Raw genomic sequence first — 13,442 nt, forward strand, 5'->3', positions numbered from 1 at the left:
TTTCCCTGGTTTGAAGTCCAATCAAATATAAACTATTCCTGGGATAGAGTGAAAAAGATGTGAACTCCAGAGTAACTACTGAGTATAGTGGTCAATAATCTGATCCACACAGATTTATTGAGTACCTGTTTTATGTGTGTGTGTATGCATTTCTATACAGGCAATTAATTTAATTCTCACAACAAATTTATTATTCCAATTTCACAAATAAGGAAAGTGAGACAGCCAAAAGAAATGACTTGTCTAAGTATCAACAGATAGAAAAAGACACTTCCAGGATTTGAGCCTGAACTTTCTGATGTCAGGTTGAGAAGTCTTCCAACCATTCTGTTTCTATTTAAAAAGAAATCAAAGAGGGTAAGGAAAAGTCATTATTGTTGACCGCAAAATACAAGCCACTATTCTGAGATACACAGTCCAAGGGTAGAGAAGGGGGGTGGGGGCAGGAATCTATTTAGTGCTACATAGAAATTAAAAGCAACTGCTTGGGTTTTTTCTTTGGAGGTAATGATATTAAAATATTAACAACGCAGTTTGTAAACTTAATGGGATGAACAGAATAATAACTAAAGTCTAATTTACGAATACTGTGATGGACTTGGTTTGAAAGAGAAAAGAAGAGAGGAAAAGACAAGCACGAAGTAGAAAGGGAATTGAGAGACGGTGAAAAAAGGGATGAGGACAGTTAGGGAGGCAGAATGGAAGTGGGGAGACACATGGAAATGAGACAGAAAAAGAGAGAATGGCCCTTAGATACACAGAGAGCGGGGGGGGGGGGGGGGGGGAGGGGGGAGGGGAAATTGGGAAGGAGATAAAGGCAAAGAGGTGGAAGAAAGAAGAAACCATGATGGATCTCTAACCTGATTTTTGTTCCAATGGTATTGTTTTCACAAGAGTTAAGCCCCTGCTTGTCATCAGAATTCAAATTCTAAGAGTAAAGATGTAGGCCTTAATATTTTCTCTAATGTATATTTTCTTTGTTAAAATTCAACAGGATAGTTAAGCAGGATAATTAACATAATTAAGGTCCAAATATACAAATAAAATATAGTTTATTTGGTCCTGCCCAAATAAACTATAGTTACATTTTCAGGAAATGGGGGAAAGCTTACCCACCTCCTGACTATCTCATAATCAATAGGACACACACACACACACACACACACACACACACACACACACAGCTATTTATATAAACATAAAACTACAAAAACAAGAATATGGAAAAATAGTGTTCCTTCAAATATGAGCTGCTGTTTCAATAAGTAAATAGACAAACCATGGTTGTTCCTAGAAATATTTAAATTGCTTAACAGACAGGACTTCCTAAAGTCACACAGGTGGGGACTCTGAGTCACCGAGAGTTAATATCAACGTTTGTGGGAAAAGCAATCTCTGAGTCACCGAGTGTTAATATCAATGTTTGTGGGAAAAGCAATGATAATACCAACTGCGGTAGAATTTGCAAAAGTGGTTGCAGTGGCTGCCCTCCCTCTGCCCAACCCCCTTGCAGTGTGACTTTGCAGCTCCTCTCAGCAAGAGAAGTCAATTTCATCCCTTGAAACTGGACTGGTCTTGTGACTCCCTTCAACAAGGATGTGGGGCAAGTGGGTCATTTTTTGAGCATAGGCTTCCCTCCTGGGTGTACCCCTGGGTGCCATGTCTCTACCACTAGCAGAAAGCTTAGCCTACTGGAGGGCCAGAGCTGAGTCACTCTGGTTATCTCAGCCAAGGTCCCAGGCATGACGACAAAGCTGATCCACAGATAATGGAGGGTACATGAAAAAGTCCCAACTAGGTTGAGAACTGTGGAGCTGATCTCAGCTGAGCCCAGCCCAAGTTGTTGACCCACAGAATTGCAAGCTAAAGAAATGATTACTTCTTATGTCATTAAGTTTGTAAGGTAGCTACAACTGGCTGATACACAAGTTAACATTTTACTGAATGCCAATTTTGTGTCAGGTGCTGGGCTAAGCATCCTAGATACAGTATCTCACTGAATCTTTTTAAGACATGTGGACACAGATATTTTTATTATTCCCACGTCACAGAAAAGACAACAGCCATTGTTACCCTCTTCAGAGCCAGATTTTAAATCCAGGTCACCCAAGCCTGATCTCTGCATTCCAATGCATATCGCCTCCATCTGAATTTGCTGGTTGGTGAATCCTGAAAAACTTGAGTAATTAAGGATTACTACTTTGAAGATTGTTACTTTTGTTACTTGGTTTCTTTAAATGCAGCACTAGACCAAGAGCTCCCAAGCTATTTTTCACTGAGAAACTACTTTTGGTGGCAAGTTTCCTGTCCTACCAAGTTTTTTCCTGCTTTCTGTCAACATATCAGTTGGTAGGAAACTCTCAAGCCACTCTCTCTATATGAACTGCTAGCAGCTTAAGGGGGAAGTGGCTGGCGGTGGGCAGAACACTTTTATCTTGGTTTTTTAAAAGTTTATATGGTAATCAGGTGTTTTAAGAAGATAGAACATATATATACGTATATGTATATATACGTATATATATGTATACATATACACACACACACACGTATTCATATGTATACATATATATAAATATATAAAAGATTTTGGCTCAGGTCCTGATCTCATGGCTTGTGGGTTTGAGCCCTGTGTCTGGCTCTGTGTTGACAGCTCAGAGCCTGGAGCCTGTTTCAAATTCTGTGTCTCCCCCTCTCTCTGTTCCTCCCCCACTCGTGCTCTGTCTCAAAAATAGATAAACATTAAAAAATTATAAAAAAAAAGAAGACAACACATATGTATAGCCATCCAAATCAAAGATAATCATAGCTTAAGCTCACCAGTTTAGATAGTGTGTTTACTCTTGAGTTAACTGCTACCACCTAGAGAAGTGTTAATTCCTTCAGTGTAGGGTCCTAAAAAAAAGTCTGTAATACTCTAGGGAGTGAAAACAGCAAGTCTCTTCAGTGTATTACTTATTTATGCAGCACTTCTGATTGTTATGTATGTCTTTATCCTCCAAAAATAGTACCTTATTTCCCCATGAGTAAGAAATCTCATTATTTTACATTATTATCCAAAGCTCATTTTCCCGGTGGGTCAGATCCAGCCAGTTGAAGTTCTTTTATAAATTTGTGTTGTTATGGCTTCAGAAATTTGAACAGGATATTTGGAGGTATGGTAGTGGAGGAGTAGTGAGACCATAGGCTTGCCTTGTCCCTTTTTAGAGTAGAGGTGAAAAAAACCGCCACATCTTGGAAGGTAGGAGCTGCAGAGAGTTGATTTGGGGGAGAGAAGAGCTGCAGGTACTCCAATGGGGAGGGAGCCCTGATCACAGGGAGAGGAGCGAGAGAAGGAGAGAGAGAGTGACAGTGTGTGCAGGGAATTACACAAGAAAAAGTCTCCCTTAAAGCCATTGACTGTGACAGGGAGAGGCATGGAATACCACAAGATTTTATAAATAGTGGAGTGCAGAGTTTGAAGTTTCAGAAGTCTGCACCATCGCCAGGGACACGCCTAGTAGGCTTAGTGGTGCTCCAGTGGGGGAGGAGGGTGGAGACCTGGGAGTGGGCAGTGTGGGCTGAAGATCTCCTGGGTCACATGGGGAGAAGCAGTTCTCGTGCCTTCAGTACATTTGGGAGAGATGGCCCGGCCTCTCCAATGAGGGCTTCCTGAAGAGTGGTGGCTGCAAACTCCCTGCTCCAGGGACAAGAGAGCGGATGACGCCATTTTCAGCCTGCCCAATAGCACTGACCCACTTCAGTGCGCAAAATAGCACCACCAACCAGAGGCTGGAGCCCCTTTTACCAAGCCTTGCTACTCTGTGCCCTGCAGGTGCATTTCCATTAGGGCAAGTCAGCCTAGGGTAAGTACAGCAGATCCCACCCCCAGAAGATCAGCACAAACCCCTTGGGTGCACCAAGTCTACTGATCATAGGCTGCTACGAAGCCTCACCTCTAGGGGAAATAGGATCTAGCTTCTTTTGTTCAGCCCTCCTTGGGATACCAGAAAAAGCAATTTTAATCTTTATTGTTATTTTAAACTTTATTATTATTATTATTATTATTATTATTATTACTTTGGATCTAGCTTCTTTTAACAAGCAGAACAAAACACACCTAGGATCTAGCTTTTTCTTTCTTTCTTTCTTTCTTTCTTTCTTTCTTTCTTTCTTTCTTTCTTTCTTTCTTTCTTTTCTTTCCTTCCTTCCTTCCTTCCTTCCTTTCTTCCTTCCTTCTTTTTCTTTCTTTCTTTCTTTCTTTCTTTCTTTCTTTCTTTCTTTCTTTCTTTCTTTCTTTCTTTCTTTCTTTCTTCCACCTTGACAACATGACAAGATGGAGGAATTTACCCCAAAAGAAAGAAAAGAAAGAAGCCAGGGCCAGGGATTTAATCAATACAGATATAAGTAAGATGTCTGAACTAAAATTTAAAACAATAATTATAAAGATGATGGCTGGGCTTGAGAAAAGCATAGGAGACACTAGAGAATCCCTTACCATAGAGATAATGGAACTAAAAACTAGTCAGGCTAAAATTAAAAATAATATAACTGATATGCAAATCTGAATGCATGTTATGACGACAAGGATGGATGAAACAGAGGGGGAAAATCAGTGATATAGAAGATAAAATTACGGAAAATAACAAAGCTGAAAAGAAGAGGGAAAGAAAAATATTGGATCACAAATGTAGACTTAGGGAACTCAGCAACTCCTTATAGCATAATAACATTTGTATCCTAGGGGTCCCAGAAGAAGAGAGGTAAAAATGGGCAGAAGGTATTTGAGCAAATGATAGCTGGAAACTTCCGTAATCTGGGGAAGGAAACAGATATTGAATTCCAAAAATCACAGAAAGACTCCCATTATTCAACAAAACTGACCATCACCAAAATATAAATGAACTACTGAGACTTCATCAAGATAAAAAACCTTTAGGGTGCCTGGGTGGTTAAGTCAGTTAAGCATCTGACCTTACTCAGGTCATGATTTCACAGTTCATGAGTTCAAACCCCACACTGGGCCCTGTTCTGACAGCTCAGAGCCTGGAGCCTGCTTGGGATTCTCTGTCCCCTCTGTCTTTGCCCCTTCCCCACTTGCAATCTCTCTCTCTCGCAAAATAGATAAATGTTAAAAAGAAAAAGAAAGCTTGAAATAAAGATAAAAAGGTTTTGCACAACAAAGGGAACAATCAACATTCCCTACAGAATGGGAGAAAATATTTGCTAATGACATAAAGGGTTAATATCCAAAAATATGTAAAGAACTTATGAAAGTCAACACCCAAAAAATAAATAATCCAGTTAAGAAATGGGTAGACTACATGAATAGACATTTTTCCAAAGAAGACATCCAGGTGGCTAACAGACACATGAAAAGATGCTCAGTATTACTCATCATCAGGGAAATACAAATCAAAACTACAAACAGATCACCTCACACCCGTCAGAATGGCTAAAATTAACTACACAGGAAACAAGAGATGTTGGCAAGGATGTAGAGAAAGGGGAACCCTCTAGCACTGCTGATGGGAATGTACATTGGTGCAGCCACTCTGATAAACACTATGGAGGTTACTCAAAAAGTTAAAAATAGAACTACCCTATAACCCAGCAATTGCACTACGGGGTATTTTACCCAAAGATACAAAATACAGATTTTGAAGGGGGACATGCACACGTTGGCAGCATTCTCAACAATAGCCAAATTATGGAGAGAGCCCAATGTCCATCAACTGATGATGACAAAGACAATGTGACATATATATGCAATGGAATATTACTCACCTATCTAAAAGAATGAAATCTTGCCAATTGCAATGATGTGGATGGAACTAGGGAGTATTATGCTAAGCACAATAACTCAGAGAAAAACTTGGAGAAATAACTCAGAGAAAAACAAATACCATATGATTTCACTCATATGTGGAATTTAAGAAACAAAAGAGATGAACAAAGGGGAAAGGAAGGTAAAATAAAAAGATAAAAACAGAGTGTGAGGCAAAAATATAGGAGACTCAATTATAGAGAACATGGTAGGTTGCTGGAGGGGAGGGGCTGGATGGGCTAATGGGTAACAGGTATTAAGGAGGGCACTCATTTTGTTGAGCACTGGGTGTTACATGTAAGTGATGAATCACTAAAGTCTACTCCTGAACCAAAACTACACTAAATATTAATGAGCTAGAATTTAAATAAATATTTGGATAAAAAAAAGGAATGAAATCTTGCCATTTGCAACAACATGGATGGAGCTAGAGACTATCATGCTAAGTGAAATAAGTCAGTCACAGAAAGACAAATAGCATATGATTTCACTCATATGTGGAATTTAGGAAATAAAACAAATGAACATATGGGAAGGGAGGAAAAAGAGAGAGCGAAACAAAGTATAAGAGACTCTATGATAGAGAATAAACTGAGGGTTGATGGAGGGAAGGTGGATGGGGAGATGGGCTAAATTGGCAACAGGTATTAAGGAGGGCACTTGTGTTGAGCAGTGGGTGTTATATGTAAGTGATGAATCACTAAATTCTATTTTTGAAACAATATTACACTGTACTTTAACTAACTAGAATTTTAAAAATTTGAAAACAATGAATATACTAAACAAAATTTGAGCAAAATTCTAACCAAAAGCCAAGTTTTCCTGGTATTCTCTTTGGTCAGAAGCTCTACTTGTTGACTTTATTAGGTTATAAATTTGATTGTTGGTAAATAATAGGTTAGCTGGACTTATTGTTTGTTCTTTATTGGGCGGTCTCATTTGTCCATCAGAATTGTAGTTAGCAACAGATAATAAGAAAGAGCAATAGCTGTTCACACTTAGCTAGTACCTGCTGTATGCTTGCATTTCTCTAATCCCTTACATTTAATCTTCCCAAGTTATCTCAGCATAGGGACAATTTCCAAACCCTTTTCTAATATCAGGAAAGAGAGTCAAAAGAGAGGTTTAGAAACATTCTCAAGACTACATAATTGGTCATTGTTGTACCCAGATTCAAACCAGACAGTCTTGTCTCCAGCGCCCAAATTCCCAATTCCTACACCATTTTGCTTGTAAGATGTTAACTGGATGGGTTCATGGGATACAAAACTTACTATGTGCACAATCACCACTTTCCTCAAATACTGGTGGTGATAATATAAAGAGTGGATGTTTGAAGCTAATAAAAAAAATGTACGATTTCCTTAAGTGACATATTTTTTTTCAATTTAGTTTCCTCTTTTCTCTTGTTATGAGCAGTCTCAGAGACTTTACCTGCACTGATTTTGCCCTGATTCCTGCTGTGACTACAAGTGCTTCACTCACCGCAGTTGTCCTCATCCGCTTGGTTGCCACAGTCGTCCACACCATTGCAATGAAGAAGCTGAGGCAAGCACTTGGTGATATTCCCACAGGGGAAATAGCCGAGGGAGCATTTGACATCCTGCCCACTCCCGTGAAGGACTGTGATGAAGAAGGAGGAGAGAAGGTTAATACAAAGGCTTGGCAAAAAATGGTTTCTCCCCAGTATCCTAAAACCTGTAATCTCATTCTGGCTTGTACCGCCCACTGTGTGGCCGCCTCACCTTGCTTACTAGCCTCATGCCAACTGTTTTCCAAGAACCTCCACGCCAATGGGATGTTCTCTTCTGTGTCCCCAGAAGATGCCAGGATTCTCCTTTCTTTGCCTTTTCTCATGCTGTATCCCACGTGGAATGTCCTCCACCCCCATCCTTTTTCTATGCAATGTCTGCCCATACTTTATAGTTTATCTCAATTCCCTTCTTCTCCCTTTCAAAAGTATTTTAACCAATCATTTTAAAAATCGGGAATTTATTGAATTCTTACTCAGAATCAAGACTCTTCTGGTATTAAAGGAAGAAGACATAGAGAACATCAGGAAAGTACATGCACATGCTCACTCACAGACTGGATAGTGTCTGTGTGTGAGGCTCTGTGCAAGATTTTGTGTAAACCACACTGAATGAAACAAAGTTCCTGCCCAAACTTTCAGATGGGCTTCTTTCACTTAGTAATACACATTTAAGGGTCCTCTATGTCTTTTTATGGCTTAATAACTAATTTATTTTAGCACTGAATAATATTCCATTGTTTGAACGTACCATAGTTTATTTATCTTTACTTACTGAAGGACATTTCAGTTTCACCCAAGTTTTGGCAATTATGAATAAAGCTGCTATAAGCATCCACCCACATGCAGGTGTTTGTGTGGATATAAGTTAACTATGCCATTTTAAAACCTTAGATTTATATAAATTTTAAAGATTATTGGAGACTCCAAATGTAGTTCTGTTACTTACTATCCTTACCAAGTTTGTACATGTTTGGAACTTTCTAGAATATTGTCAATTAAAAGAAATAAAAACAGAATAGCTTGAATTGTCAATAACATTTATTATATAAAAATGTATTTGTGATTTGTCATCAAGACGTGAAAAGAATAAAAAAGACTATTTTCTTTGTAAGATGCAGCAGGACATCTTACAGGGCAAGTGACATTTTTATACAGAAGAAATCTAGCAATGTCAGGTTTTGACTGTACTTAGTTGTTTCAGAGCACATCATTTGATGACATCTTTGTAAGATGCAGCAGGACATCTTACAGGGCAAGTGACATTTTTATACAGAAGAAATCTAGCAATGTCAGGTTTTGACTGTACTTAGTTGTTTCAGAGCACATCATTTGATGAAGGAAATAGTTAAATCTATGTAATAATGAGCTGTGTTGTAAGTGGTGTTCTCACTAGTGAAATTATTTTTAATTTTTTTTAATTTTTAAATTATTTTAGTTTAATTTTTTTAAACGTTTATTTATTATTGAGAGGCAGAGACAGAGCATGAGAGGGGCAGAGAGAGGGGGAGACACAAAATCTGAAGCAGGCTCCAGGATCCAGCTGTCAGCACAGAGCCTGATGTGAGGCTTGACCTCATGAACCGAGAGATCATGACCTGAGCCGAAGTTGGACGCTTAACTGACTGAGCCACCCAGGCGCCTCTCACTTGTGAAATTATTTTAAAATTATTTATCAATATTTTTTCAACAAATTGATTAAAATGAAATCAAAGGATTTGTATGCCGCAGGATGGCCCTGGCAGGACATCACATATTTCAGAGACTTCAAGTGTACATAAAATAAGGTAATCTGTGTTGATACTGACTTCTGATGTCTTTATTAATTTTTTTAATCAGTTTTTTAAGAACAAAATTTAAAAATCAAGGGTTTCAGGGATACCTGACTGGCTCAGTTAGTAGAGCATGTGACTCTTGATATTGGGTTTGTGAGTTTGAGCCCACCATTGGGTATACAGCTTACTTAAAAAAAAAAAAATCAAGGATTTCAGAAAAGTTCTGTGATGAGTTGTCAGTCTTCAGCTGAGAGTTACTATTTGAAGATGTTTTAACTAGACGAGACATACCTGCCTGTGTTTTCATGCTGCTGTTTTGAAAATTCTCTTCTGAGTAACTTACTTTTAGGGATATTATGTTTTTATGTCCTATCTTTTAAGTTTATATTTAGAAGCAGATACAGCCCTTCAACGATTGTGTCATGGAATGAGTTCTATATTTTTATAACATTATGATTCAAAAGATACATTTAAGGTCTTAAATAGTGATATTTTAAAAATAACTTTGATATTATCTCAGATTTAAAGTTGCAAATACAGTATAAATAATGATTTTTCCTCCTGAATCATTTGAGAGTAAGTTCCTGACTAGATGCTCCATCACCCCTAAAAACTTCGGTTGTGTTTTTTTCTCTAAATAAGGATGTTCTCCTCCTATATAATCATGTTAGAACCATAAAAATCAGGAAATTAACATTAATACCTTATTACCATTTAAACTGCAGAATCCATTCACTTTTCACATACTGTTCAAAAAATGTCCTTCATAGTAAAAGGATCTAGTTTATAATCCTTACATTTAATTGTCCCATTTCTTTAGTTTCCTTTGATCTGGAATAGTTTCTTAGTTTTTCCTTATCTTTCATGACCTCAACACTTTTGAAGATTGTAAGTTAAATATTTTGTAGAATGTCCCTAAATTTTGGTTGTATGATATTTCATCAAAATTAGATTTAGATTATGCAACTTTGGTAAGAAATTCACAGAAGTGATGCTTATTTCAACCTGTCAGGTTATGCAAGATTTGATTTGTCCCATTACTGATGATGATCACTTTTGGTCGCTTGGTTAGGGTGATATCTGCAAAACTTTTCCACTGTGAAGTTAGTCTTTGTGATTAATAAGCATTTTTGTAGGGGCACCTGAGTGGCTCAGTTGGTTAAGCCTCCAATTCTTAGTTTTGGTTCAGGTCATGATCTCATGATTCATGAGTTTGAGCCCTGCATCGGGCTCTGTGCTGGCAAAGCGGAATCTGCTTGGTATTCTGTCTCCCTCTCTCTCTGTCCCTCCCCTGCTTGCTTTCTATATCTCTATAAAAATAAATTTAAAAAAATTTTAAAAATAAGTATTTCGTGGAAGGGTGTCCAATTCCTAGTTAACACCATATGGTTCAGTCTAGTTTACTCCCTTTACATATCTCTAGCTCCCTTTTCTGACAATGAGAAAGTGCTTTCTATTATCCTTAATATAGTTATTATCTTGACAAATCCTCTTCCTGCATAGTTACCTTCCTCACCCCCCCTTTAGTCTGACTCCCAATAATGGACATTTTTCCTGCATGAGCACTCTCCTTGCCTTGTTAGCCATCTGTTACAGAATGCCAGGCACCACCTTCCTCTGTGGACACCCTCCTTATCCCACTGTGGCCCCAAAATTCCTCTCTGGGATGCCATAGGTCCTCTGTCACATCCAGCACAGAAGAATACCTTTCTGTGGTTCACCAAATAGCTTTAGGGCTCAATTGTTCAGGAAGAGAATGATAGAGTAAGGGGCAGGTAAGTGATGGTTATAGGAAAATTTAGGAGAAGTTGAAGGGGATCATCTTACACCACTCCCAAATGTGCATGCCACTTTGGCATAAGTATTGTTTTAAAATGAAGACAATTGAAAATAAGCAAACATAGAGCCCTCCACCCTTCCCCTATCTGCCTAAAAGCAGGACATATATTTCCCTTTGTAAGGGTGTCTTCCTCCTCCCTCCATACCAGGAGGAGAACAGCTCTGGTCACTGGAGATGGAAAGTTGGCACCGAGGTGAGTCTGCACAAACCAACATTATTAAATAGCCCCGTTTCTCTCTCTCAGGACTAAAATCTTAGGGGTTTCAATAAACACTTTTTGGAGGCTAAGTTCCAAGTGATTTATCATTAGTGAAATAAAATTTAGCTTCTACTTTTTTGACAGACCTTGACAGAAATGCACAAGCACTTACAATTTTGCCTAGGAAAATGCACAAAAGTGCCACTTCAGTGAAATTATAACTCTTACTCTATAGCAAACTTAAATGCAAATATGGAAAATTTTAACACGGTTGCTCTGAAGTCAATGCCTTAAGGGCATCTCTGTTCAGTTAAATTTAAGTAGTGAGTGTATTTGGCACATTTAATTAAAATGTTTATTGTGTTTCTGTACAACTTTGACTTGTGTAAACACTAAGATGGGAGTTTCATTGGATTCTATAACTTATTTCCAGCATTTGAAATCCTCCTCACAATCTGTGGAAAATATGCAATATTCTATTTTCTTAGATAATTACAGCATCAAAAGTATAGAGGTAGTTACTACCTTGTTAGGAAGTAAAATACACACACACACACACACACACACACACACACACACACACACACTGACACAAAGACAGACTTTCCCTATATTCAGTCCATTTATTTTAAAAAAAGATAATTTCTATCTTAAATGATGACTATCAATAGCTATTTAAGATGTTTAGAAATAAAAAATAGAAGTGTCAGATGTGGGGGTGCCTGGGTGGCTCAGTTGGTTAAGCATCCAACTCTTGATTTTGTCTCAGGCATGGAATCAGGTTAGTGAGATCGGGCTCCATCTCAGGTTCTGCACTGACAGCACACAGCCTGCTTGGGATTCTCTCTCTCCCTCTCTGCCCCTCCATCTCCCCTGCTCACTCTCTCTCTCTCAAAATAAATAAATAAACTTAAAAAATACCGGATGTAGTGGAGGATTGTTAAATAAATTACGTGGTGTAGTTTCAGAACTATATATTTGCATATGTTGAACAATAGTCTATATTGTTTGTTCTTATTTATATAAAATAAAAGCTGTATGTGTGTTTATAAAATGCTGATATATTCACAATGAACTGTTAATAGTGGTCATCTTTGGGAAATGGGACAAATAATTTCAGGAAAAATGGGAGATTTTATTCTGCAGTTTATACCTTTAAGAAAAGAAAATTTGGACTTGTGTTTTAAAAATGAGTATTCCTGGGGCACCTGGGTGGCTCAGTCGGTTGAGTGTCCGACTTCGGCTCAGGTCAGGATCTCGCAATTTGTGAGTTCAAGCCCCGCGTCGGGCTCTGTGCTGACGGCTCAGAGCCTGGAGCCTGTTTCAGATTCTGTGTCTCCCTCTCTCTGCCCCTTCCCCGCTCATGCTCTGTCTCTCTCTGTCTCTCAAAAATGAATAAATGTTAAAAAAAATTTAAAAAATAAATAAAAATGAGTATTCCTTTAATAATAATAAAAATAATCTGAAGTTATTTATAGACAATTCAAATATGTGAAAATTTGGTTTCTTAGCTATAGATTAAAAACCTGATTGTAATATTAGTTAGCTCTCTTTAGACCTTTTGAAAGAAGGTGAGTATGAGATCAGTGGTTCTTAATCAGGGATGATTTTGTTCCTCAGGGGTCAAATGGCAAAGTCTGGAGACATTTTTTACGTCACAACTTAGGGGGCTGCTATTAGCATCTAATTAAGGTAGAGTCCAGGGATACTGTTAAACATCTCACAATGCACAGGAAACCTCCCCCCAAACAAAAACTTGTCTGTCCTAATATGTCAGTAGTACCCAGGATGAGAAACCCAGGACTTGTCATTGGTGAAGAATCAATAGGAAAACACTCCATGCCAGCAGATGACTAACACATGAGCTCACTTGCAGAACAGGCAATTGATTACTTCAGTGGCTGTTTATCCTTCTAGTGGAGACTTTCTAATTGATTTTAAGAGGTTTTAGAAATAGATGGACATTACCAGTGCAGCTTTTGTGTCTCTGGAAAGGTTGCAACTGCTATTGTTTTGACAACTGGGAAAGAGGTTGCACATTGTTATGTCCACTAGTCCCAGGGACTCATGGTAGTTAGAATCATTTCTTAAAAAAAAATTTTTAATGTTTATTTATTTTTGAGAGAGAGAAAGAGAGAGAGAGAGAGAGAGAGAGAGAGAGAGAGTGTGTGTGTGTGTGTGTGTGTGTGTGTGTGCAAGCAGGGGAGAGGCAGAGAGAGAGGGAGACACAGCATCTGAAGCGGGCTCCAGGCTCTGAGCTGTCAGCATAGAGCCCGATGCAGGGTTTGAACTCA

General features: G+C 38.3%; 2 protein-coding genes across 10 annotated transcripts in view; one reads left to right on the forward strand and one right to left on the reverse strand.

The window, feature by feature from the left end:
• CB1H4orf46 (chromosome B1 C4orf46 homolog) overlaps positions 1-7,356 on the forward strand; it is a 95,412-nt gene extending 88,056 nt beyond the window's left edge. The window contains exon 4 of the mRNA XM_086703989.1: positions 7,223-7,356. Coding sequence (XP_086560115.1) covers positions 7,223-7,246 — 24 coding nt within the window. The 3' untranslated portion in view covers positions 7,247-7,356. The remainder of the gene's footprint in view (positions 1-7,222) is intronic.
• Positions 1-13,442, reverse strand: part of RXFP1 (relaxin family peptide receptor 1) — a 123,100-nt gene that overhangs the window by 77,529 nt on the left and 32,129 nt on the right. For all 9 annotated transcript variants that reach the window (XM_086703983.1, XM_086703980.1, XM_086703982.1 and 6 more), the window contains exon 2: positions 7,289-7,426. In XM_086703983.1, coding sequence (XP_086560109.1) covers positions 7,289-7,426 — 138 coding nt within the window. The remainder of the gene's footprint in view (positions 1-7,288; positions 7,427-13,442) is intronic.

This window comes from Puma concolor, chromosome B1 (assembly GCF_028749965.1).
Source record: "Puma concolor isolate L17-30 chromosome B1, mPumCon1.1.hap2, whole genome shotgun sequence".
NCBI classification, from domain to species: Eukaryota; Metazoa; Chordata; class Mammalia; order Carnivora; family Felidae; genus Puma; species Puma concolor.